Source organism: Stenella coeruleoalba, assembly GCF_951394435.1.
Source record: "Stenella coeruleoalba genome assembly, chromosome: X".
Classification (NCBI taxonomy): domain Eukaryota; kingdom Metazoa; phylum Chordata; class Mammalia; order Artiodactyla; family Delphinidae; genus Stenella; species Stenella coeruleoalba.
Window position 1 is genome coordinate 107,307,424 of NC_137152.1, and position 26,306 is coordinate 107,333,729.

General features: G+C 40.0%; 1 protein-coding gene across 2 annotated transcripts; it reads right to left on the reverse strand.

Moving 5' to 3' along the window:
• Positions 1-21,155: 21,155 nt before the first annotated feature.
• Positions 21,156-25,093, reverse strand: RAP2C (RAP2C, member of RAS oncogene family). Of its 2 annotated transcripts, XM_079910138.1 has the most exons (4): positions 24,912-25,093; positions 24,235-24,767; positions 23,953-24,113; positions 21,156-21,470 (listed from the first exon to the last, which is right to left on the reverse strand). In XM_079910138.1, the coding sequence occupies exons 3-4, from the start codon at positions 24,025-24,027 to the stop codon at positions 21,192-21,194; spliced, it is 354 nt and encodes a 117-aa protein (XP_079766264.1). In that variant the 5' UTR covers positions 24,028-24,113; positions 24,235-24,767; positions 24,912-25,093; the 3' UTR covers positions 21,156-21,191. The 2 variants fall into 2 exon arrangements, with proteins under 2 accessions (XP_079766264.1, XP_079766263.1); XM_079910137.1 differs by having other exon boundaries at positions 23,953-24,767.
• Between the last annotated feature and the right edge of the window lie 1,213 nt (positions 25,094-26,306).

The following is a 26,306-nucleotide window of genomic DNA, read 5'->3' on the forward strand; positions in this document are numbered from 1 at the left end:
GACACGGGTTCATGCCCCGGTCCGGGAGGATCCCACATGCCGCAGAGAGGCTGGGCCTGTGGGCCGTGGCCACTGCGCCTGCGCGTCCGGAGCCTGTGCTCCGCGACGGGAGGGGCCCCAACAGTGAGGGGCCCGCATACCACAAAAAAAAAAAAAAAAAAAGAATGACCCAGGTTTTCAGCTTCAACAACTGGGTAGTGCCAATAACTGAGATGGGAAATCTTGGAAGAGAAATAGGTTGATGTGGGAGGGGGAAATCGAGAATTCTGTTAGGTATCCAAGTGGAGATGCTAACTAGGCAACTGGATATACATTTCTGAAGCTCAGAAGAGAGAGCTCCATCTCAGAAATGTCTCAATCTGAGACACCCCTCCATCCCTAATCACAATCCCCCATCCCTTTACCTGTCTCCTAATCAACATGCTTTTTGGTTTCATCAAGACCTCAATTCCCATCCTCAATCCTCATTCTCCAAGTCTGGCAGCCACCTTCTAGCTTCATTATTTTTCTCTCCGGCCCAAACTCAGCGCTCTGCTTTGTCAAACATTCCAGTTGAATTTGCTCTATTTTGTAACTTCTGTCATATCCGTCTTGCTAATCCTCAATCCTGGACAAATACAGTCATGTTTCTTTTTTTTTCTGTTCCTAGTCCCTCTATGGGTTCATAACCTGGGATCCAAAGATGGGCTTCATGAACCCTCTGACTTGTAATATATATATATATATATATATATATATATATATACATATATGCATTTATTTGAATAGACCATGCATTGTACTTACATTTCCAGAAGTATTTAGGACCTTAAGAAATTTTGAGAACTTTTACATTAAATGATACTGGCAAATATTAAAAACAAGCAACAATAATTAGTCCCATTGTAAATTCATGTTATGGGAGCTCAGCTAGTTCCTTAAAGTCACTTAGTGATACTTTTTACTGTTATTAAAAGTTCAGGGATTAGGGAAATATGAGGGAAAAAAGACTCACAAAATTAAATTTGGGGTTGATTCTTTCACTTACAGATGCTTCTTAAGGCATAGTGGATATTCATCTAGGCAGAGTAGAACAGAAAGAACATGGAATTAGGAGGCCCAAGGTCTAGCTCCATCTCTGCCTAAAACTAGTAGTGTGTCTTTAGGTAAGTCACCTAACTGTTTCTAAGCCTCAGTTTCCTCATCTGTAAATAGAGATGATAGTATCTCCCAAAGTTTTTTAAGGGTCAAAAATTGTAACAAACATATGTGAAAGTGTTTTGTACATACCTAAACTACAGACCCCATGTTGCTAAGGAGAAATGGCTGAATTCTCAAAAGTGTGGCATTTCTTTTCCTGAGACGAATTGAGAAAAAGGGTCAACAGGGCAAAGTCCTGGAAGCAATACGAAGTGGACAGAGAATTCATAATTAGCAATTGATTCAACATGTTTTGCTGTAAACATACTCCTGGAAATATTTTGAAAATCTTCAGCTGTTAATCTCCAGGCACTGAGCTGGGCCAAACAGGGAGGGGACTTGGGTGGAATGATGAAATCCAGGATGTGTCTTTTTGGCCCCCCCTCACCCATCCCCAGCCCCACACTCCACGCCTGTACCCAGTGTCTCCTGCTGGCAAAGTCAGAAAGTATCTCACCCTGCAGCAATGTGGGAGCATGGAACAGCCTGAAGGCAGAGAGGGGCTGAAAGCAGGCAAGCAATCCTTCCTGGCAATTCCCCTGCCCTTGGCCTCTTGCCAAAAAGAAGTCATGTGTCCACCTGGCTCTCTCTCCCTTCCTGTCAATTTCCTTTCTACCAGGGAGCTTTGCAGTTTCTTAAGGAACTCTCGAAGACCTATAATTTTTCCAGACCCCAGTGAAAGAATTTTTCATGGTGTCATTCCAGGCACTGTGACCAGCAGTGTGTAGAAGCAATGCCTCCTCAGCACATTAAAAATCCAGCTCAATATTTGCTTTCCAGTCTTCCTGATCTGAAGATTAGCCTTGGTGACAGAAAAGAGAGCTACAAGCCTTGAACGTTCTAGTCAAACATTCTCTTCCCAGAATCATGAGTCACCAGGGTGGTTGGCTTAGCTAATAAATAAATATTGAAGCACTGGCTTCTTGTTGAATCCTTGTAGTTAATAATTCTTCAAAAATAGATAATCCTCAGTAGTGTCACATAGCAAATATACTTGAGATCATGGTATAGTGCAGTGGTGCTCCATGTAGGGTGTGCACTGGAATCTGTTGAGGGAGGGGATTATTGGAATCAACTAGGACCCAACTCCAGGGAGTATGATTCATTTGCTCAGAGGGTAAGTGATGGGTGGGGTGGGCAGGGCATTAGTATAGTCTAAAAACTCTCCAGGTGAAACAGTCTAGCAGTTTCTTAAATGATTAAATATAGAGTTGCCATATGACCAGCGATTCCACTCTCAGGCATATACCCAAGAGTAGTGAAAACATATATCCACACAAACACTTGTACATGAATGGTTTATAGCAGCACTATTCATAAAAGCCAAAAGGTGAAAACAACCCAATGCCAATCAATGGATGAAGAGATAAACAAAATGTGGTATAGCCATAAAATGGAATATTATTCAGCCACAAAAAAGGAATGGAGGACGAATATAGGCTACAACCTGGATGAAACTTGAAAACATTATGCTAAGTGACAGAAGCCAGTCACAAAGGTCCAAATATTCTATGATTCCATTCATATGAAAGTCCAGCACAGGGAAACCTATAAAGACAGCAGGTAGCTTAGTGGCTGCTTAGGGCTGGGGGTGGAGGATGGAGGAATAGCAGGGTGATAGCTAATGAGTATGGGATTTCTTTTTGAGGTAATGAAGATGTTCTAAAATTGACTTGGGTCAGGTTTGCACGTATATGTGAATATATTAAAGTCATTGAAATGAGTGAATTGTACGGTGTGAATTATATCTCAGTAAAGTTGTTTAAAAGAGAGAGAGAGAAAATAAAATACTGCCCGGGTGATTTTAATGTGCTGCTGAGGTTGAGAACCACTGGTGTAGGTGAAGGAGCATGCAATTGAAGTTAGACAGACCGGAACAAAATGACTGTGTCGTTAGGTGACCCAGCTGTGGTTCTCTGAGCTTCATTTTCCTCATCTGGAGAATGAGGATAATAATTTCTGTCTCATAGGCTTGGAAGGAGGATTTAGTGTGGAAAACAAATGAAAGTATGTATGTGTAGCATCTGACACTTAGCAAGCCAGCACTCTATTAAAGGAAGCTATTGCCATCATTGGTTTTCTTTTCTGCCTGAAGGCTCAGAAGGACAGCATTAGAAATATCAGTTCTCACTGCACAAGCTGGGGGAAGGCAAACTGAAGAGTGGAGGGGACCAAGCCAAATACATTATCTGAATGTAGACTCAATAAATGTCCTCTGTGCTGCTAATAATTTTTTTGGCCCTGTCACAAAGCCCACATTCTTCTGATGAGTAAGACTGCAGTGTCATTGTTCACAAAGGAGATGGGTTGCTTCTTTTTTGCCTTAAGTGTTGATGGAAGACCAACACAGGCCCACAGTGGGATCTACTGACTTTCATAATATATTTGCTGTCAAATCTACCACTGTAGGGAATTCCCTGGCTGTCCAGTGGTTAGGACTCCACGCTTCCACTGCAGGGGGCCCAGGTTTGATCCCTGGTCTGGAAACTAAGATCCTGCAAGCCAAAAAAAAATCTACCACTGTAATATGTCTCTCAGATCCCCTCACTTACATCCATTTCCACTGTCATTACCTTAGGCCTCTAACACCTCTCGCCTGATGACTGCAACATTCTCCTTAACCGTCTCTAACCCTTTCCCCTCCTACTTCTTCTCCATACCTCAATTCCAGCCATCTTGGTGAAGCACCATTCTGATGGAATTTTTTATTCAAAGACCTTTCAATGGCTTCAAGCCTTTCAAGAGTTGCTGCTATATGACAGTTCTGTTAATAGTATCATTGTCTATGCAGTTGAACTCAGTTCAACAAATCTTTATTGATGGTCTGCTTCGTGATAGGTTGTAGAATAACTAGTAAACAAGACACAGTCCTTTCCCTATCAGAGTTTACTTTCTTGCCAAGGGAGGCAAACAAGCAATTTCGATGTATGTGTAGGAGATAGGCAAAGAAGAAGAGGCAAGGGGTTTCAGAAGGAAGAAAGAGAGTGAGCAAGGGCATGAGAGTATATGCAAGAAACTACAAAGCCACAGGATATTAAAGGGAAAGGTGTGAGGACAGAGTGGGGGAAATAAGGATGGACAAATAGGCAGGGGCCATGTTACCTTAAGAAGTTTGGGCTCAGTCTGATAGTGATAAGGAGCCCTTGGGGAGCTTTTGGCTAGGGGGAGATACAGGATTATATTTGCATTTGTAAAAGATCACTCCGGCTGTTTCGTAAAGGAAAGATTATAGTGGGTCAGGATTGGAGGCAGGGGAAGCTCTATGGAAGCTAGATTATTTATGACTGTCCAATTACCCAAGCTAGAAACTACTTAGTTTCTATTCCCCCTCTTCATCATAACCAATAATCACATCAAGTCCTGTCAGTTCTACCGCCAAAATTGACTTAATCACTCAGCATTTATTGAATCCTTCTATGCATCAAAAGCTGGGCTTGATGACAAAGGATCCATTTCTCTCCTAAGAGAAGCTGATTGTCTTTGGGGGGGGAGACAGATATGTAAATGGATAAATGTGAAATAATGTGATAAGTACTCACTGGGCGCTGTCAAGGCAGGAAGAGGAAGAGAGAAACAAATGAATGTCTCTGCCTGAGGGCAATGAGACAGAAATCAGGGATCCGTGGAGATGAGGTATGAGTTACGTCCTGAAAGATGAGTAGAATTCTCTAGAGGGAGGAGATTTGGGGAGAGTGTACTGCCCATGATGGGAATAGCTCCTGCAAAGGCATGGAAATGTGAATGAACAGGGCTTATTTGGGAACCAGCAAAAGTTTGGGGTCATGGGGACTGGAGATTAGGTTATGAAAGGAGGCATAGATAAAGATGAGGTTGGAGAGGTAGACCAAGTTGGAATGTGAACTCCCTTGTTTAGGGCAGTGGATCCTGGAGAGTCATGAGAGAATTTTAAGCTGAAGAATGTGATATGAGCAGATTTGTGACTTGAGTCCCTATCTTAGGCCATATTAATTTATCACCATCTCTTCATTTTTTGAAGACATCCTGATTTTGCCCTATTAGGGCACTTGTTCTTTCTTGTTTATATGATTGCAGTGGTCTAACAGGTCTCCCTGCCCCAGAATCCTCTTCCAATTTATCCTCCACTTTGGCATCCTTCTAAAACACCTATCCATTCCTGCCATTGCCCTGCTGCAGCCTGCCAGTGGCTCCCCATCGCTGCACGGCACGCAAGACCCTTGTAATCCAGCCTGTGCTGCTGTCCAGCCTCATCTGTCATCCCTCCTTCCCATCCTTTTTCCAGCCTGCCCCTTTTGCTATCCTTGTTAACTAGAGGGCTCCCAAGACCACCAGGCACATTTGGGGCTCCACATCTCTTCTCGTTCTCCTCCTACAAAGTCTATCTGAAATGCCCTTACTGCAAACTTCTCCTTAGCTTTCAAGAACCAACTCATAAGGCAAGTTCTTTCGACCTTCCCTTGACCCCCTACAGGGAGAACAAACCCCACTTCCAGTTACATTCACTCTAAGCATCTTTGCCACAAGCATTTTTTGCCATTTAACTAATTTGCTGTAAGGCAATTTTGCCCTGAAAAATTAAAAACACTGGTTGACAGTTTTTGGTTTGACAGTTTGGTTCCAACTAGTTGAAATGCATTTCCTCCAATTAGTGATGTTATTGATGGCTTTATGGAGCTGACAGATGATGGATGATAATTTGCACCAAGCTAGTTTCTTATTTAAACACACTGTATTGGAGGAGAAAGAGGCCAAGGGCCTCAAAGGCACAGACTTGAACCTGAGTTTCCCATAGAACTTTGGAATGTCTATCAAGGGACACGTGACAACATGCCAAGAACACCCAACAGTGTAGAGGCTTTCACAACACAATACAGAGCTCTGTTTTGTTTTGTTTTTGTTTTTAATATTTATTTACTTATTTGGCTGCGCCAGGTCTTAGCTGTGGCACGCAGGATCTTCGTTGCAGCACGTGGTATCTTTAGTTGCAGCATGCGAACTCTTAGTTGCAGCATGTGGGATCCAGTTCCCTGACCAGGGATCGAATCCAGGCCCCCAGAATTGGGAGCACGGAGTCTTAGCCACTGGACCACCAGGGAAGTCCCCAGAGCTCTGTTATGGATATGCAACCTAGCATTTGAAAATTGATACCTCTCTTAATGAAGGAAGACATTTTAGCAAAAAAGAAAAAGTTCAATGCCAAACGAGGAGAGGAATCCACAAGTTAGAAAAAAGGAAAAAATACTATGAACAGAAGACTTGGAAGACAAGTACTTAACGTACAACCCACAAAATAAAATCAGTTATTTTTGTAGCATTGCCGTGAATCTACACACATTTAAAATGCTTTCTTGTATTTTGCAATAGTCTTTTAAATTTTATTCATTTTCATGCTTTATTATGTTGTCTTTAATGTCCCTCTTTTATTTTTCATTATTTTATCTTTTAGGGCAAAACTGCTTACAGCCAATTAGTTATGTGGTGAAAATGTGGTCCTTTTAATTCTGTTATTTATTTTTCATGTTTCATTATGTCCTTCTCAATGCCCCTCTTTTATTTTTCGTTATTTTATCTTTTATGGCAAAATTATCTTACGGCCAGTTAGTTATGCAACAAAAATGTTTGTGGCAAAAATTCTTATGGCAAAGATGCTCATGATGAAAATATTGGATACACAAATCCTTTCCCTTCTCTGGGCTCCCTGGCATCTGGTACATGCTGATATTAGAGCATACAGCATATTGCCTCATAATTATTGCTCGTAGGGCTGTCTCCCAGGCTGGAATGTAAGCTCCACCAGAGGATAAAGTCATATCACATTCCTCTTGTAAACTCAGCCTCATAGTACAGTGCCTGGCATATACATAGAAGCTCAGTTAAATGAAGTTAAATAAAGGTGTTGATTTTCTTGTCCCTTTTTTGTCTGGAATAGTTATCTTCCCCACCAAGCAACTATTTACTGTCAAATGGATATCACTCTTTTCTGGGTCGGATTTCCATCCCTCGGTCACTGAAAATATTCTTTTTAGCCAGCTGGAGAGCCAAAGGCCTGCAGCTCAGACTTCTCTTGGGTTAGAGAACAAGGGTTTCGATTGCCATGCCATAGTGGCCAGAAGACTCAAGCATCCACCAGACTCAGCTTGTAACCAAGCAGCATGATAAAGCCTTGCATTTGCCATTTAAATGTCCACACCCCCCATTTACTTCTATATTTTGGGACCTGAGCAAAGGGCCAAAACACTTGTAGAGATATCCTGGGGGCATGGCATAATGTCTATGCTTTGGTTGGGATTTTTCTAAGGGTAACCATGCAAGTGTTCAAAAGAGGGACTGCAGGAAACCAGAGAAAACGATGCCCACTTGTATAAGGGATTCCTGAGGCTCCCTCCTAAACAATGAACCCCCAAACTGGGATTTACTGAAGGGTCAGAACCCCCAGAGATCCTTACATTTCTTAACTATAGACTTCACACCTGTCCACTTTCAAGGTCCAAGAGAAAGTTCAGATGGGCTTAAGCCCCTCGCTCCCTCCCATCCCCCTTCCAAACTTTAAAGCTTACAGCAGCTGGTAGGAGCTTCAAACTACTAAGTCCAGGGCATTCTCTGAGGCTTACAGCATGAGTAAAAGTATCTAGAGCCTCAGGAGCCAATTCCTGGAGGGCTTTTTGGGGCATCTGGGAGTCTCTGGTTACACGGCAGACTGCACAGATCATTGATATTGAAGCACATACATGGGACTAACATCTGGGGGATAACCTGACATTGGTTTAAGGCCAACCTGAAAATGTCTCCAACTACTGGTGTCAAAGGATTTGGAGACTGAATCTTGGTGTTGGGGGAACCAGAGTAAAAAATCTTTACTTCCATTAGTTTTATTACTCATAAAACTGTCTTATGGAAAGAAGGGAGGGGGCAGGGTAGGAGTTTGGTTACATGGGGTACAAGTTAATTGGTAGGTACGATGAAGGAATGGGGACAAGGATTAAAGGAAAGGCCAAGAAGATGACTGTAGGGGTGTAGGTGGGGAATCGCCTGAGATTTTGCAGAGAGAATAGGAATTATTGCCTCATTAAGGGGAAATATTTGAGAGGTTGGGGGACCCAATATGAACATTTCTCTGACTTGTCTAAGAATGAGGCTGGGACAGGTCTGGGTCAGCTTCGAAATCTACTGGAGAGGAAATCCAGGCATGAGCAGCAAATACTCTTTCTTGACTGTATTCTCCTCCCTAGATTCTGGGGGAATTTAATCTTAGACTCAAGGCCCTTCCGTCCATATTTACGGTATGCCTGTATGGACCATCTCTTTATGGTATACATTTCTCTTGAAAATGAGTTTGGAAACAATTACTTCTCTCATAAACAAAAACAGAAAGCAAAACAAAGGAGCAAAAAAAATCAACTTAGTGCTGCAGAGGATGCAGGAAGGTGGAGGAAGAAAATGCATTTCCCATACTACCTGCTATAAATGAAAATGACCAGTAGGAAATGGCAGGGTTAGAGTTTTCTAAAGAGTCAACACCCATCTGCCATACTGGTTCTGTGATTATAATTTCATAAAATATTTATTGAGCACCTATAACACACTAGAGGTAAGAAGTGACTTAGGCAAGGCCCTACCTTCAGAGAGCTCACAGTCTATGGGAGAAAACTGATGAATGGGTCCTGTACAATGACAGGACCATTGAGTTTGTGAATGGGGCAGCCTGGGCCATAGAGAGCAATGCCTAAGCACTGAAGTAGGTTTGTTTGCTGACAAAGGATGTGTCTGGGATCAACTGCACTTCTGGTCCTCCATTCAAACGCTAAGTTTAGGTAGAAAAAGGGTGCAGCTGAACTCTGCAATGGATTCAGGATACAGCTGCTAAACCTAACTATAGTTCTTTTGGCACTGCTAACTGGGCTGGATTCTGCCTGGCGGCCAAAGACTGCCAAATTCTGATTTAAGACATTGACTTTCCAAAGAAAAATAGCTATAATGAAAATAGCTTATGTCTTACATAAACTCTTAGCAATATAACAAACACATTACCTTTAAATAGGACGCATAGTATTTTGTTACATATGAACTGTCACACTGACTCAAAACAGTTATTTCTTGCTGTGTGTCTTTTGTGTTGTTTCCATGAGCTTATAATTTTAACAGCACATATTTGACACTACCCAATGATGAATTAATTTTAAGCCTTGTCCCAAAGTATCCTCCTCAACATTTTAATCATTTGACTTTGCCTTTATGATCTTAAGTCACAACTTTCCTGAGCTTTGGTTTCATCAACAACAAATTGGGGACGATAAAGTCCAAAACACCAGATAGCTGTAAGGTTCAAATGAGATAAGTATATGTGAAAGCAGGAGCCTATCTAAAAACTGTCCCTGTTTTAAATCTGAACGAGAAGTCTTACAGCTTTGGATATTGACCCACACAAGCGGCTATGTCCTGGAGGATGAATCTTCTCCCCAGATGAGAACATGAAAAGGGCAGAAAAGGTGAAGATATAAAGGTGACCTGGCTGTGACAGAGTACCCTACTGATATGGCTCATCAGGCATTTACCCTACTCCACCCTCTCTCTCTGTTATTCACTTGGTTAAAAATGTTGACCTTGCTGGATGAGGGATGCTATTCCTTCGGTAGAAAAAAAGGGGGAGGGCTCTGAAGTCATGAGAGCCTTCCTTGTAGAAAAGGGCTTTTGGACTTGAAGGACAGCATCTAGTATGGCATATATGGGGTATTTAGAGCCCAACTAAAGACTGATAATCGATGGTAATAAACAACATAATATCTTCTGTATGTTATGACACAGGTATATAAATCTGCCCATTTTTTACAATTAAAAAAGTCCAGTTCATAATACATTTGGACAGACAGAACTGTCCAACTTCGAAGAAAACATGTGGCTTTAAAGAACATTGAGATTAAAACATCTATTCTGTTCAACAATTTAAAAACACTAGGTTAAGCAGTGAATTAAAGTGATTGGCAAAACCTTTCACTGGACAAAACAAAGTGATAATTGTGTTGAATTTTCTTAATTCATTATTTCAGAATTTAATTATATTGCTTAATATCATCTGGAAAGTCCTACACATGGACAATTCCCAGCCAGATTTGTAGCTGGGCCACTTTCTCCATTTGGGACAAGTCATATACATTATACTTTTTTACCCATTATTTCTAATTTCTAATTTATTTATAAGTTATTCAATTGATTAAATATTACATTTTAGGATATATCTCAGTTTTTCCCCATATATGCCAGAATGGTGACTAAGGACACAAGTGAACGTTTAACTTGTCTAAACATGTACTGCAATACACATTATCATTTTGATAAAAAGTAATGACTTTGAGTTATGAGATTTACAAGCTAGCAAATAACAAGTAGTAAAACACCAAATAATTCAAGAAAACAACCTCAGTAATACAGATGTCTATTTTATTAAAAAAGTTACAAACAGGTGGACTGCAGGGTCGTCTTACAAAATGACAAGAATGAAATCTATTGGAAAAATTTTACTTTTACAAATCTTTATAGGTCATTGTTCAATGTTTGTACTTGTTATTCGAGATTTTTTACCTTTCATTGATAAAGTTACAGTACATTAGATCCATGATAATAGGTTACATGATTTTATTCGCAGAGCCCTACTGCAGTGATTTGAACAACTCCTAAACAGATGCCATAGTAAAGACGAGACATATATTGCATTTAATATTAATTTATTATCCTAATAAGCAACTTGACATGCAATCTATTGAGGAAGCTAAAATAACTTTTGGTCCCTTTTCTTAAAATGTGCTGGAGAAACCACCTTTAAATCACTTTCCCCTGATTCCTGTGATCCTAAGTGAATTCAAGTTAAACTTGCTGCTGAGGTCAGTGACAGAGAGAGCGAGAGAGAGCAAGAGAATGAGAACTATCCATAGGAAAGAAACACTGTATTAAAAAAAAATCCATCTGCAGAAAATTTAAATTATGAATTATTTGATTCCTTTAGAATTTCACAAAGCTAATAAAGATGAACCACAATCACCTAACCTACTTTGAACTGAGTGTTTGGTTTTAAGTTTGGTGTTAAAGTGCAAACTTAAATTAGGTATTCATTTCAAGCAGTTTATAAATAAGAAACAAAGTTTCAATTGCCTCCACCCTTACAATCTCACCATAAAATTCAAAATCTAAAATCAAGAGTTCACTTTGAGGGAATTTGATCAGGAATCAAATGCAACACGATTTTAAAAAAGGAAATCAAAGTTTAATTAATTTCTACGCAATAATTAATGGTCATGCTGACCAATAAATCACATGAATGTAGATAACACTTTATTTGAACATCACACACAATATAAATTTAAAATTGCCACACCCTTCCAAAAACCATCACTGCATATATTAGAGCTTTCCTTGACAAAGTTATTGAGCTATTATTATAGATCAAAAGTATAGTTTTGGTTTTTTTTGTTTTGTTTTATTTAGAAGCATGTTCAAATGACTAAAGCTGGGCTCCTAAAATCGAGAACTTTGGTGCAGTAGGTGAGCTGCAGTTATTAACTTCTGCAAATTAAAAGCACACAACTAAAACCAAATAAAAACCCAACAACAAAATACTGTCAAACTTACAAAATTTTTAAATCATTGCTAGAAAAAGCGCTCGTCATGATGTTAAAACTGAACCACAAGATTACTCTTTATAAGTTTTCTTTCTGCTTCTATACCTGTGTTACTGTTAAAATGTTCAAGTATTCAGACAAAATGTGCTGATTAGGTAAACAACATGGAAGGCAATGGCTATTAGAAGCACATTTGCAAAAAAAACAAAAACAAAAACAAAACGCCCAGAGACTTGGCGCTATCCTCCCTCCTGTTACACAGATTTTTGTCTCTACTACAAACATGCTTCTTGAGAAATAACTAAAAAGCAATTGTGATAGTGCAAGAAAACTTTAACAAATATTGCTTTAAACTATTACTCAGAAAGACAAATATTAAGAACTAGAAACTGTATATGATTTTATTTGAATTTAATTTTACATGTGCAGAAGTCTACTAGATGTCAATTGCAAGCCTGACAGGCAAAGCTGAGCTATCTCTGTTTAGGTATACAATTAATTTACCATGGATACAATATCCCTCTTCAAAGGCATTGCTAAGTAGGTCATAACTAAATTTAGAACTTCACAGAAAGGAAAATGTTACTGCTGCAATTTGATGCTGTAAATGAGATTAACACATGTGAAAACCTAATGGAATCAAATACTTAACTCTTCAGCTAAATGCTCTACAGTCAATTTCAAATATCAATTGTAACTTTCAGAACATTTTAATTACAAAAACACATCACAAACTGCACTTGAAGAAAAGGGATATTCCATCCATACAGGTAAAATGTGATCTTTAGTTTCTTTTTACAACACTGCCACACGTAAACAAAGGCTCAAAGTATTAACCAACCATTTAAAGGAGAAAGATTTTACAAATAGAATGAAGCACTGGTGCGAGGTAATATACAGAAGTAACCATTTGTTTAAGGCTCAATTTTTTCTCCATTATAACTTTCTTTTAAAAGGCATTGAGTAGGTAATACTGAGTTTGAGTATTTAATAAATACAAGTTGAGAAACTGATTAAAGAAATCAATTAAAATATTAAAAATTAATTCTTGCATATTAGCCATCAATAAGAACTTAGAAAGCTACAAAAGGACTGATTGATAAAGAACAGATTTTAAACATATGGTAAACGTGCTAAGCATTCCTGTTTAAGGTCAATGGATCTTGAAGGCCAAAGACCTTATGCACTTAATTAGATGTATGGCAACATGCTGTAATAGAGACAGGTTTACCAAGGCTCAGTTCTGCAACCCAGGTTGTAAAGTTCTCCAAAGCAGCATCTGTGCAAATTTCCTCTGAGTTTTATCTGCAATTAAGATTAAAATGTCATTAAAATGTAGAAATATAGATTACAGTTTAAAATGAAAACACTGACAACAGATCTCTATACACATGCAAATGGTACCAGAATCGTAAAGTGGAATTTCACTGTGTTCCCCATAAATTTAAGCAAAAATAATTTTCTGTGGTCCAAAAGAATCATTAAATTTTAGCAACACTATAATGATGCACTGGATGTAATATACTGTAACTTCTATTTTTAAAAATATTATATTTTATAAAGTATACAATATTAAAAATGTTATTACATGTTTAAAAGATCTTACAGTGTAAAAGTGGCAAATGTCACTTCTACTTTGATCTCTTCATGTTTTTATTGGGAAATAGTATTAGAATTAAATGTATACTGATTATGAACTAACTTGACAATATGCAAAACTTCAAAAGTTAGGGGTTTTTTTTTGAGATTTTAAAATAAGAGAATGTAATTCAATCAAAGTCTAGCTATCAAGCATCTACTAGGTACCCCGACTTGGGTTAGATGCTAGGTGACAGCAGTAGTTCAAATTTCCCACTCTGGTCTGCCCTCTTCAGTACATCCTCCCAACCATAAAAGCTTCTCCTATGATTGAGATTTCTCAGTCTCTGCTCTTAGAATTGGTAGACTTCTGCCCTCCTAATTAATACCAGGGGGAAAAAAATCTATCATTCAGACACAATGTCTTTTAAATATGCTGGATCACCAAAGTGCTTCTAGGGGAATGGAATTACATTTTTTAGTGTAAAAGATTAAAATTGTTAAATAAAGCCAGAAACAAAGAGTAGAATAGCAACTATGAAACAATGCCAAGTGAAACCAACTTAAGATCATCTTAGGGCTCTACCAATGTTTATACATGCAAAATTTTAATTTCATTTGACAGCTACACATCTATTAGTGTTCAAAGAGCCTGAGAGAACTCTTTATTAGCAGCTATATCATAAAAATGATTAGTTTTAAAGAACGTCTCTCATTATTATTGAAATTCTGCCACCTAAACACATTAGGAAAAACAGAACAAAAGTTTGCCTCTTCAGAAATTATTAAAGAAAAATTTTTCTTCCAATTAAAATTAAGACTTTCTTTGCATTAACGCAAGTTGTTAATTAGGACACTGGTTATTTAAGCTTGGACAAGTCCAGTTTCCTCATCATTAAAATAAGGATAAAAATTCTTTCCTGACAGGGTTGTGGTAAACATCACATAAGGTACTATGTGAAAGCACCTTACATGTCAAACGTCAGGTAACTTTTTCATTTCTCAACTACGTTATAAATTTCGAAAAGACCAGGATTATGCCTTTGATATCCAAATTAAAGACCTTTATATTTTTAATTTTTGGCCTCATTTCAATTTTTATACCTATTTGAACACAACAGTATTTCATTATATACTCAGTTCATTGTGAGGACTCTTTTTCAGATCAGACTTTCGTCAATTAACATGAATTAGTAAGTTGACTCTAATTTTTTTTTTTTCCGGTACGTGGGCCTCTCACCGCTGTGGCCTCTCCCGCTGCGGAGCACAGGCTCTGGACGCGCAGGCCCAGCCGCTCCGCGGCACGTGGGATCCTCCCGGACCAGAGCACGAACCCGTGTCCCCTGCATCGGCAGGCGGGCTCTCAATCACTGCGCCACCAGGGAAGCCCTTGACTATAAATTTTAACCCACATTTTTCAAAATAAGCAATTATAAAGAGTTTAAGATTTCCAAATATGAATATGTCTCTTAAATAGGGAAGACTTGGATGATTTAATAGTTCAGGCATTCTCTGAAATCAAATTGAGGAAGTAGTAATTATTTCTAGCCAAAATAAACATTAAGAATACATACCAGCTTATTAACCATAATCTACATTAAATAAAATGTGATAAATGCATTATTTCCCACCCTCTAAAAACCTGGTTAATACTTGGTCTATCCACATTCCACAGGATGACAATACTCCAGTGAAATCAAGAGACATAGATAAATCCCGGGTCAGATTCAACAGTATTAATATGAGGCATACCATTAAACAAAGTATTAATACCAACTACTTTTCCAGAGAGTAATAAATTTTAATTCTCCGCAGTAATAAATTCTGAGGCAAAAGCTTGCATGAAGCCAAAAGTACAGCCTCTCTCAGATTAGAAGTTCCCTGAATGCAAAATGTAAACGCTACTGCTCCACACTATGAAAGCAAAATTTTCAGTGTACTAACAACTCTTATTCATTTAAAAAACATTCCAGAAGTTTTAAAGGCAGCTGGTCAAAGTCATATTTTTTAACTCCCAGGATATCACATCCAGACACACTGCAAAAGTACATGCTACTTGTGAGATAGAACCCAAGTGATGCTCGTCCTTACTCTCAAGTTTCCAGCAAGACACCCAACAAATCTGAACGCTGGAAGCTTCTGCTCAAATTCTTGCTTAACTGGTTTCACTTTTCCACTTTTTTCTAATTAGATTTTGTTAGGAAAGAATAAAAAAAAATCCCAAACAACAGTCCAAACCTTTTGCTCAGGAAATTATGAAATAGGGTCTCCCAAGTGGGGTAAATTGGTACACGAGAGTACCAAACACAGAACTGAAAGAACAAAGATCATTATTTATGTCAGCGTGAAGAAAAAGGGAGACTCTTGATTCAAGACTAGCACATCATTTCACGTGGCAGCAGAATGCCTGGGATATGAACAAAGGCTCCTAAAAGGCTTAGCAGTTTATGAATGCCTTTCTAGCTTAGCTGGATTTAGCATTTCTAAATACAATGGTATTTACTAGCATTCTTTTTAGCAAATATAAATGTGCAACCATAATCAATTTTAACTTTTTCCAGTTTTATACATATGATATTCTGGGGACTTAACCAAAGGAAATTTAAAAAAAAGAAATTTCGTTTTCCCGTTTTTACTTGGCATTTTCATATCCAAGTTAAATATTAATTATATTAGCAAAGCACTAGGCTAGAATTCTGTTGATAGAGTTTATGTTTTTTGTCAAATATCTTGTTTCTCCATTGTAATTTGCATAACACTCATGAAGCTTATTAGGGGGTGGAGTGAGAGAGCTATAGGATCATTAAAAGTGCTCGTCTGTCACCCATTAGAGAGCAGAAGCTGAACCTATGGCATAGAATCCTCAAATGGAAGGTGAACCGTGCTTTAAGGAGAACATGCACACTAAAAGTTTACAGTAAACCCAGGGTAAAAAGGAAAAGCTATTTTTCTTACGTCCTAGACCTAAAATCTCTAAGTTTAAATTAATATGATGAATTCAATTCTGAGATCTCAAACAGTATGGTCATGCCCACTGATAATAAGCAGTGTGAGCCCAATGATCTGATCCGAGCTGCTAGCTTTGAATTAAACCAGGTAGGGCACTGCTTCCCTCAACTCTAAATTGCTTTTTCTGAATCCCATACTCCTAAGACTGTGGCTAATCAAAGGAATTTGGGAGTATGTTTTTAGTAGGATAAGTTTTTCCAACAGCTGACAGGATTTAAGTTTTTCTTGGTGATATTATCTTCTGGATTTTAGAATTCCACTGAGAAGTACTCCCACGAGGAGAATCTTTCCTGAAGTATGGCTAGAATACTTCCTCAGTGGCAATTCTCCAACTCCATGATGCAATTTTTGTTAATTCTACTGATGGCTCATTCTAAGCTAGAGAGGTAACAGAGTAAAAGTGAATGGCTCAAATGCATTTTATTCTGCAATAAAAGCCTAATCTTGAGGTTAAAAGGAAGCAGTTAAAGTGGGAACAGATATACAAAGAGTCATTCTAATCACAGACACCTCCACACCCAGAGCAGGTCTAACTAGGCACCTATCCACCCTGAACAGTCCCAAACCATGAACCTTGTGGGGGTCAGTGAAGGTCTGGGAGAATTAGTGGGCAGAAAGGACAAGGCAACTCTGTTCTTCCCTTTTCCCCCAGGTCCATTGCAGATCTATATGGTGCACACTACCCCAAGGAATGCTTTCTCCTCCCCTCCACTCAGGGCCGCTGTGTCACAGGCTCCATTCTGGCTCACTATGTGAACTGGATGACGAACGAGCATTTAAAGTAAGCTATCTTCTCCAAAGTGATAAGCAAGATAGGGCAGGGGGGAAAAAAGGAAGTATCTATCTAAACTGTAACTTCAACAATAGAATTCCACCCCAGTGTTTTACTGACATGATTAATATTTAACTTGGATATGAAAATGCCAGCATTTTAAAGTACAAAATGTGATTTAATTTTCATGATTTCCCCCTCACATCTGCTAAATCCCCAGCATATCATATCTAATTAAAAGCTGGAAAAAAGATTAGAAACAATTCTGATTCCACATATTTATTTATTTTAAAAAAACCTGAAAATACTAATCAATTCCACTGTGTTTAGAAATAGTAAGGCCAGCTAGACTAAAATGACATTCATAGATGGTTCAGCCTTTCAGGAGCCTTTGTTAACATCCCGGGCATTCTGCCGCCACGTGAAATGATGTACTAGTCTTGAATCAAGAATCTCCCTTTTTCTTCGGGCTGACATATATAATGAACTGAGGCTGACATAAATAATGATCTTTGTTCTTTCAGTTTGATTCCCGGTGTTTGGTACTCTTATGCACCACTTACTCTCGTCGAGAGAACCCGTCCATAATACACGGAGAAAAATAGGATAAAATCCTGCAGGAGACCTTCAAGCTGTAGTAAAGAACACCTTCTTTTATTCCTGTTTTTTTAAAAAAATAATTATATTAATTTCTGTCAATACTGGACTGAGATACAGGAATCCTTGAAAAAATAATCTTTAAAAAAATTCTATTTGCCAAAAGAGTATTTACCAAATGATCACATTTAAGGAATAACTTTACTGTACTTCCCTAACAGAATATTTTTAGGATATTATTTTCTTTCTTTCTGGCATTCCCTCTGTTTGGAAATCACCTCTACCCCTCCCCCCATCCACTCAAATCCTACCCATTCTTCAAGGCCTGACTCAAACGCTACTGCTCCCCGGTTCCTCTAAATCAGTGGTTCTTAACCAGGGGCAATTTTGCCCCCCAGGAGACACCTGGCGATGTCTGAAAATATTACTGTTCACCACGACAGAGGGGCGGGGGGAATGCTCTTGGCATCTAGTAGGTCGAGGCTAGGGATGCTGCTAAACATTCTGCAATGCACAGGATGGTCGCTACAGCAAAGAGTCCTGAATGTTGAGAACCTGCTCTAACTGAACGTGGTCTCTCCTTTCCCTGAAACCCCACAGCACTGTGATTTACTTCTTTTATAGTATTATGAGATTATTAACAAAACACTCATCATTCTCAACGACAGTATCTCACAACAGCCTAATGTCAACTATTTACACCAATACAGGGGAACGATGATACAGTTAATAAAACCAAGACAGGGCTGCAACACTGACCTGGGTTTCTATTATACTTCTGCTGCATAGTAAACGAAGTCCTTCAAAGCAGTTGGTGGCAGGCTCCTCAGGTCAGTAAGGAAACCAGCCACGAAAGCAGTGCATAAGGAATCTGGCATTGCTTCCAGACTTACAGTAAGATTACTGCCAGTGGGAGGGTGAAAGGTGAGGAAACAATCCTGGGAGCCATGCAGATAAACAGGTGTTGGGCAACAGACTGGTGACTCAAATTGAAGGGTGGTAAGAAATAAATGTGAGGAATTATCAGCAGTAATGCTTAGAACATTAATATATTTTCCCTTTCAATTAAGAGAAACCAACTTACAACAATCACAGTTCTTCTGACTCACTTGAGTCTTACTATCTCTAATTTGGACAAGGTACTCTTATAAATATTAAGGACAAACATTTCCCAAATCACCTTTATTTGTCAAAGTTTGATCTTCAATCTGAATCTGGGACTGGTAGACTTCAGAGCTCTATGACTCAAGCTACAGGACTCAGAATCCATCACCTATTTTTTCAAATAAATAGTAAGCAAGCACAACCACAAACTTTATGGACCTCCAATTACAGATACCTGTGCACATCAGTTCAATTTTATTTGATAGCAAAAAAACCCACTGCGTATAGTGTGCTTTGTTCTAAAAGATCTTGGTCAGGGGACTCCCTATAACATTTTCAGAAATCCAGCTGATTAGATATTTTATTTCAAGACTCACACCTTCAATTGCGTATTCTGCTTATAAAAACCAAACAAAAACTACACAGGCAACTTAACCCATTATTATAAAAATGAGCAATTATTGTTATTAATATTTTCTGATTTCAGTACCTTAGTTAACAAAAAATATAAACATAGTTTCCTTGAGATATTAAAAAGTCTACTTAATCATTCGTGTAGGTAACCAAACAGATTAAAAGTAATTTAGATCACACAAGCTGCAAAATGAAATAAACTCAGAAATAACTCAGAATAAGAAATCTTTAAAAATAGCTTTAGACATTACTCATTTGCCAATTTGAATAAGACAGTGGCCCTCTACATGTGAGACCAATTTTATTCAGTTTCCTTCCTATAGCTGTCTACATTAATGACAGAAAAAAACTGGGAACATTTTGCAGGAGCTGGTTAATTTTTTATAAAGATGATAAAACTAAAATGCACACACTTACGTCATTTGCCTGGTTAAAAGTGTCAGATAGAGAAGTAGAGCATAACGGTAAAGATGCGACACCACACAGAACTTGCTCAAACTTGAAGCTGGCTTACAATTTAAGAAGAGACATTGTGGTATCAAGAACCCTGGACTCAATCACCTACATAGGCCTGTTCCTGCCTCAAAAAACTATATTGCAAGTGTGATGCTATCAACAAAACATATGCTGGGCTACAGTCTGCACAGTGACACTATATGATAACAGATGGAGCTAGGTATAAGACAATAAATGTGTTTTCATCTCATTCTGGTATGCTCAAAAACTGATGAGTGAAAGCATTTTGAATAAAGCACTGTTGTCATCCTTCATTTTCAAAGATGACACCAGCTGACAGAAGATCTTGTCTGAAAAGATAAATTAGGGACTGTTAGTCTTTTCTCCAGGGAGCACATATAAAGCCAGACCTTTGATTAGGAATCATCTCTGCAATCTGAAATGACTGTTGCCATTTGCAACACTGCCTCTTAGACTTGAGGTCAGTCTTGGCTCAAAACAATCAATTCCATTCCTGATATTGTCAGGCTAGTCTGGCATTTTCTGTGGTTTCTCAGTCATCCAGGATATTTGTTGTCTTATCTTATAATCTAAGTATTATTGTCTAAGTGAGACTATCTGCCCAATTACAATCTAGATTAAAAGATCATGACATGAATAAAATAATCTCATTTTAAATGCTCAGTAAATTTTATATAACCTTACTTTTCCAAAAACACATTCATTAAAAAAACCTTTATTAAGTTATTAGCCCAATGAAAGGTTTGAAGATTTTACTATTGTTCTTATTAACTCCATTATTTATTAAACTGAATACATTATTTTCCTAGGCTTGGGACTGTCCGTTCTAAACACATCACAGATGATTTCACCAGATTCTCATCTGGACCATATATTCATAATGAAGTCAAGGTACATTGTGGCACTATAATTTATTATTATCAGAGGTCACTTAAGTCCCTCCAGTGCAAGGTACAGATTAACTTGATTAAATAATCATCCTGTAAATCTAGCACTTGGGTGATTAGTAAATTGATGATTTCAATTACAGCAGCTCTCCAGCCCAGAAAAGAAAAGTATAGAAAACACAAAGCTAATCATCTTCTCAAATTATTACTGGATGCTCTCCCATGCATTTTGGATGCTACATCACCAAAACAGGGAAAGGTGTATCATCCTTTAACTTACCCCACCCCAAAGGAATGTTACCAGAGAGAGAAGCACAGTAAGTTGCTTTAAAAAACAAATCTTGGTGATGGGAATACAGGCAATTTCTTACCTTCATTTTACTAATCTGTATTTTTTTCGATTTTCTACATTGAATGTTGACTATTTTGCGCTAAGGGAAATACTATTTTAAAAATAAAGAAATTTAAGGTAGCACAATGTGTATTATTAGTATTACCCAGCTTTTTGTTCCACTTGACCAAAAACATAAGGTTCCATCAACAACTAACCTGCTCGGTATGGCCATGATTGAGGTTATCTTTTTTTTACTGGACAACGCAAGTTGTACAACACTGATCTTGCTTCTCGGGCAGGGAAGAATAGTTCATTTGCCTGACGATCTCGGCAAAAAGTTCATCCACCATTGATTTACTTTTTGCCGATGTCTCCATGAAAGGACAGCCCCATTCTTGAGCCAGAGCTCTGCCTTCTGAAGACATAACCTCTCTTTCTGGTTCCAGATCCACTTTATTTCCTACTAGGATCAGTGGGACTTTTTCATATCTCTTCACTCTGACAATCTGATCTCTCATTGGCTTGATATCCTATGTAAACAGTCACAAAGAGAAAGGAAAAAAATTATGCTATTTGCATAACCATAAAAGAAATATTGCAATATTGCAAGAAGTCATCCTTCAGTAAGTAGAGAACGCTGAATCCAAAATAAAACCACACACCCAAATAGAGAAAATGTCATTTTCTCCATTGAAGTAGCAACTAGATAATTTCCAGATTCCACCTGCTGGATTTCTGTCAAGAATATAAAACATAGGTTGCACACTAACTTTAGGACTCATTTAATCACTTCTTTCCCTCAGTCGATACTGATTTGAAAAGCAAATTCCCAAATATGATGAATCCATTTGTACAAAAGGGTGTCTGGCCATGTCCTTAAACCTGCCGGCTTGTCATCACTCCTGATAACACCTGTTATCCTAGCACAGGATGGCAGCATCTATGCATTCCTAGCCATTTAGCAAGAGCGCTTGAGAGAAAGTGTTTTAGGTGGGAACAAAAACACTGCTTTGTGTCTAGAAGACCAAAGTTAAAAACAGATTCACACATGTCAATGTTTCATTTTAAATGTAACGGTATGCCTTTATCCTCAAAATATACTTCAATGTTAGAAATTACGGTACACTAGTGAGCAGCTCCTGGGAGGGACAATGCAGGGGGGAGTCTGGGCGGGAAGAAGTCAAACTTTCCTTTGCCTATGTTCGGGTTTACAACTTGAATTTTCTCCCGCATGTATTACTTTTTCTAAGTAATTACAATTAATTACAAAAGGTAAGAGCCTTAACAATTCTCTAGGAGGGTGAACTTTGGGGGGGGCCGGTAGTACTGATTTAAGACATGCTATAGATTTAATACTAACATTAGTTTTTTGGATTTTTTTGTAACTTAAAAGATTTGACTTAAATATAACACGTGTTTAATTTGAATAGTTACAGTGCACAGTATTCACTTGCAGGATGAAGGAAGAACAAGGGACTGAAAATTTACAAAAACATACGGTTATTTGACATTTGTAACAATTTTGTTTGATCACATATCAATTCAGTCTTCTAGGTTAAGCTTCTTTTCCCTGTGTCCGTATGGAAACACAAGTTCAGCTGAGAATCCAAATTTACGGCATTTGGGCTTAAAAGAGTTTCAGTCTCCATTGAAATAATGGCAGTTTTTCACTCTTTATTTATGTGTATAAAAGAAGTAGCTATAATGGATATCTTATGAAAAACCCTTCAAAAGACTGCCAGCCTCAAGAGAGTCAGCTAATAGAATAACAAATGTCCCAAGGATCCTTTAGAAAGAAAACGCCTGTCAAATAGCACCTTTAGCACATTGGTACTTTCTGGTGAAAAATGCTTTTATAATAGTAATGCTTTGGAATTTAAGCCTACATAAAATGAACTTTAGTTTGGTCACAGTAGCGTTGTTTCATTTATTATTACCTTTAAAAGAAAAAAAATCCTGAAGTTGCTATATCTGGTTACTGGAAAAGCTCACTATAGTACTTTAAGTTAAAATACTAAGAAAAGTGGAATTAGCACATTGGCTTGGCTAAAGCACTTAATGTCTCTTATGTAAGCAACATTAGTGCACACCTTTAAATGCAGAAAAAAATATCCATTTCCTAAATCAATGGAGGTCAATATAACGGGTCAATATGAGGTTATTTATTTTCAAGGAATAAATAGCAACATTTATTGCATCTCTTAAAATAATGTTAAACCTCCAGTCTGTCTTCCAGTGAAGGACACGACAGATTTTCCGAAGAAATTGGACCACCTCCAGTTCGGCCACCGGCCGGGGGTTAGAAATCTGCACTTGTTCAGTGTTCCCAGTTCCACATATTTTCTATAAATATTGTCAATATTATCAGAAATGATTTGGATGAACTGCAAAAAAGGAGAGTCATTCTAGATTTTTGTTCGTTATTAATTCTAGGTACTAGTCTTTTCAATTAGTAACTTCCCTTCACACGCTCCAAGTAAGTAAAATGCCTAGAAGGCAGGTCTTGAGTTCTTCATCTTGCAGCCCTAAGATTTATAAATCTGGCTGAGAGACTTGGCTGAGAACAGAGAGGGGGAGGGGGGAAGCAGACGCAGAGGAGTTATCTGTGCAACAGATAATCGGCTCCAAATAATTTTCCTTTTGAAGTGCTCTATTTGCCCGAGATTATCTTTTAAATGTTGTTTTGTTGACTACATTAACCAAGACTTGTTGACTTGAACAAGCAACTTCAGAAGGCTATATTGTCCAGGCTAAATATACACAAGCTGACATTTCTTTTTCACTTCTCTTTCACTTAAAAATAACTTTAAAACATTTGTTGACGGTTGAGACTTTAGTCCTCTCTACAGAAACAACTCGATACTTTTCCGTGCCAGGAGTAACCTCAAAAATGCGCCATGTCTAACTTTCAAAAGCAAAACACAGTCATTTACGCACGGTGCAAGCAAACCAGAAGTAAATGTAGGATTACCACACCCCCTTCTAACAAATTACAAGACTTGGTTTGGTTACCTGAAAAGACTGTTGATTAACCAGACTATAAACCAGGATGAAACCTTGGCCGTTTTTGATGTAGAGATCTCTCATGGAGGCAAACTGCTCAGTTCCTGCGGTGTCCAGAATTTCCAGCACGGAGGGGGAAGAGTCCACTTCGATCTCTTTGCGGTAGAAATCTTCAATGGTGGGGTCATATTTCTCAATGAAAGTCCCAGTGACAAACTGCACAGTCAGGGCAGATTTGCCAACCCCTCCGCTCCCTAACACCACTACCTTGTATTCCCTCATGAGTCTCACCTTCCCCAACTCCTACCAGAGGGAGGGAAAAATTACACCCCGCTCGCTGCGGCGCGGCTCTGGGAGGCGGAAGGTGGGCGGAAATCTGCGAACCCGGGAGGAGAGTGCAGAGCAGCCGAGGGCCCAACGAGAGAAGAAGAGGAAGTTAAAGGAGGGGGAGGGGAAAGAGCGAAGTGTCGGGGTGGGTGGGGATGGGATGGTAATGCCCTTCCTATAGGAACTGAAGCCCAGGCAGGGGGCGTGGGGAGAGGGCGAGCCCGGAGCAGCCCGGAGTGGGGGGGAGGCGAGGCGCGCCCCCCGGAGGGAAGGGGTGGGCGCCGCAGGACCGACGGGGGCTCCCGCGGGAAGGCGGGCGTCGGAGGAGCCTGCGGCCGGGGGCTGCCCCGTACCCCTCCCCCGCCCTTCACACAAAGGGGCCCAGGGACCCCGCTTCCTGCTCGCGCCGCCGAGCCGGCCCGGGCCTATGTGCTCTGTTCCAGTCTCTGCTGCCCGGACGGGTCTCTGGGCCGCGGCTCCCGCGGGCGTCGTCCGGCCTGTGATGGGGCGGGGAGAGGGCGCGCGTTACCCGCCGGACCCCCGCCCGCCCCAGCCGGGCGGCCCGGCCGGCCGCCTCCCCTCCCCCCGCCCCCGGCTCCCACCCGGACCCGGCCACCGCCGCCAACACCGCCGCCGCTTACCCTGCCGTCCTCACCCGCCCGGCCGCCCGGGAGGCTCTGTCACGCCAAGGCCATGGCCATCGGCCGGCTCCTTGGTCTCACCGCCGCCCCTGCGCTGCGGCTCGCAGAGGGAAAAGGGGCGGGGGCCGTCCGGCGGCGGCGGCCGCTGGGACTCCAGGCGAACCCACCTCTTTTTTTTCTCACCCCCCACCCCCCCCCCCCCACCGCACACACCCGGAAGGGTTTCCCTGACACACTGGTTGAGGTGCCCCAGTTCCCCGAGACTGGACGGGATCACTTCCGGTGGGGAAAGTCCCACCTCTCCGGGGCGAGCCGGCTGGCGCTGGGGCCGCGCCCTGCTGGGCGAGACGGCCAGGGGACGGTTTCGGGTCGGGGCTATGGCCTTGGCAAAGGGCCTCTCCCAGAACCTCCGGCGTCCTCCCTTTTTCCGCCCGGCTGCCCGCAGCTGCTGTTCCTGCTGCTGATGCTGCGGACAGTCCCACCCCGACCTCGCGGAAGCCTCTCCGCGTCTCAGCTGCCCCCAGCCCGGCCTGAGGACTCGATCCACTCTTGGCGGATCTAACGACCCGGAGAACGCCAAACATCTCCGGACTAGAAGCAGAAGGGAAAATAAAACAGCCAAGAAAGTTGATTCTCTTTGCTGGTATTTCTTCCACTTGACATTTTTCGAAGAAACGCGTGCAAACTAGCCTTCGACTTCGCTAATGGTTCTGATTTCCTCTGTGGTGTGTTTTATTTAGCCGTGCCTGACAAATAATTAAGCACACACACGGTACTTTTATCATCTGGCAAATCTGCCTTGTCTCCATCAGCAAATGCCAAAGTCATTCCTTTCTTTCTTATCACCAGGGTCGAAAAACAACAGGATTAGAAGTACACTTTACGGTACTGTAACTCAGCTTTGCCCCATTTTTTATTCCAACCGCTACGCAGCAGGGAAGCCTTGATTGGAAATTGTTTAGGCCAGCAGACTAACTTCTTTTAATCTTTTCATTATTTGCAGACACAGCAATTTGCATGGCTGGCTCTTCCAAGTTAAAGTTTGTTTTAACGGCCATCCTTCATAGTCTTTGAATTCAGAAGCAAAGGACTCGGGTTAAACACACTAAGTTTCTATTTTTAGATAAAATTGGTACTTCTTACATATCTTTCCCTCTGCTAACTTTCTATTTGTAAACCTTGTGTCAGATCCACAGAGCCCCAGGGTCCCAGAAGCCTAGGTTATATTTTAGGCATGTCACTCCCTTTTTGATTCAGGCATGCACCCAGAAACCTGAGTCAGTGGCCAGTCGAATTAAATTGACCCCAAATCCCCTTACTTGTAAGCCCTAATGGCTGAACTGTATAAATAGGGATTTATTACCAAACCCAAATTGTTAGACATTAGACAACAGG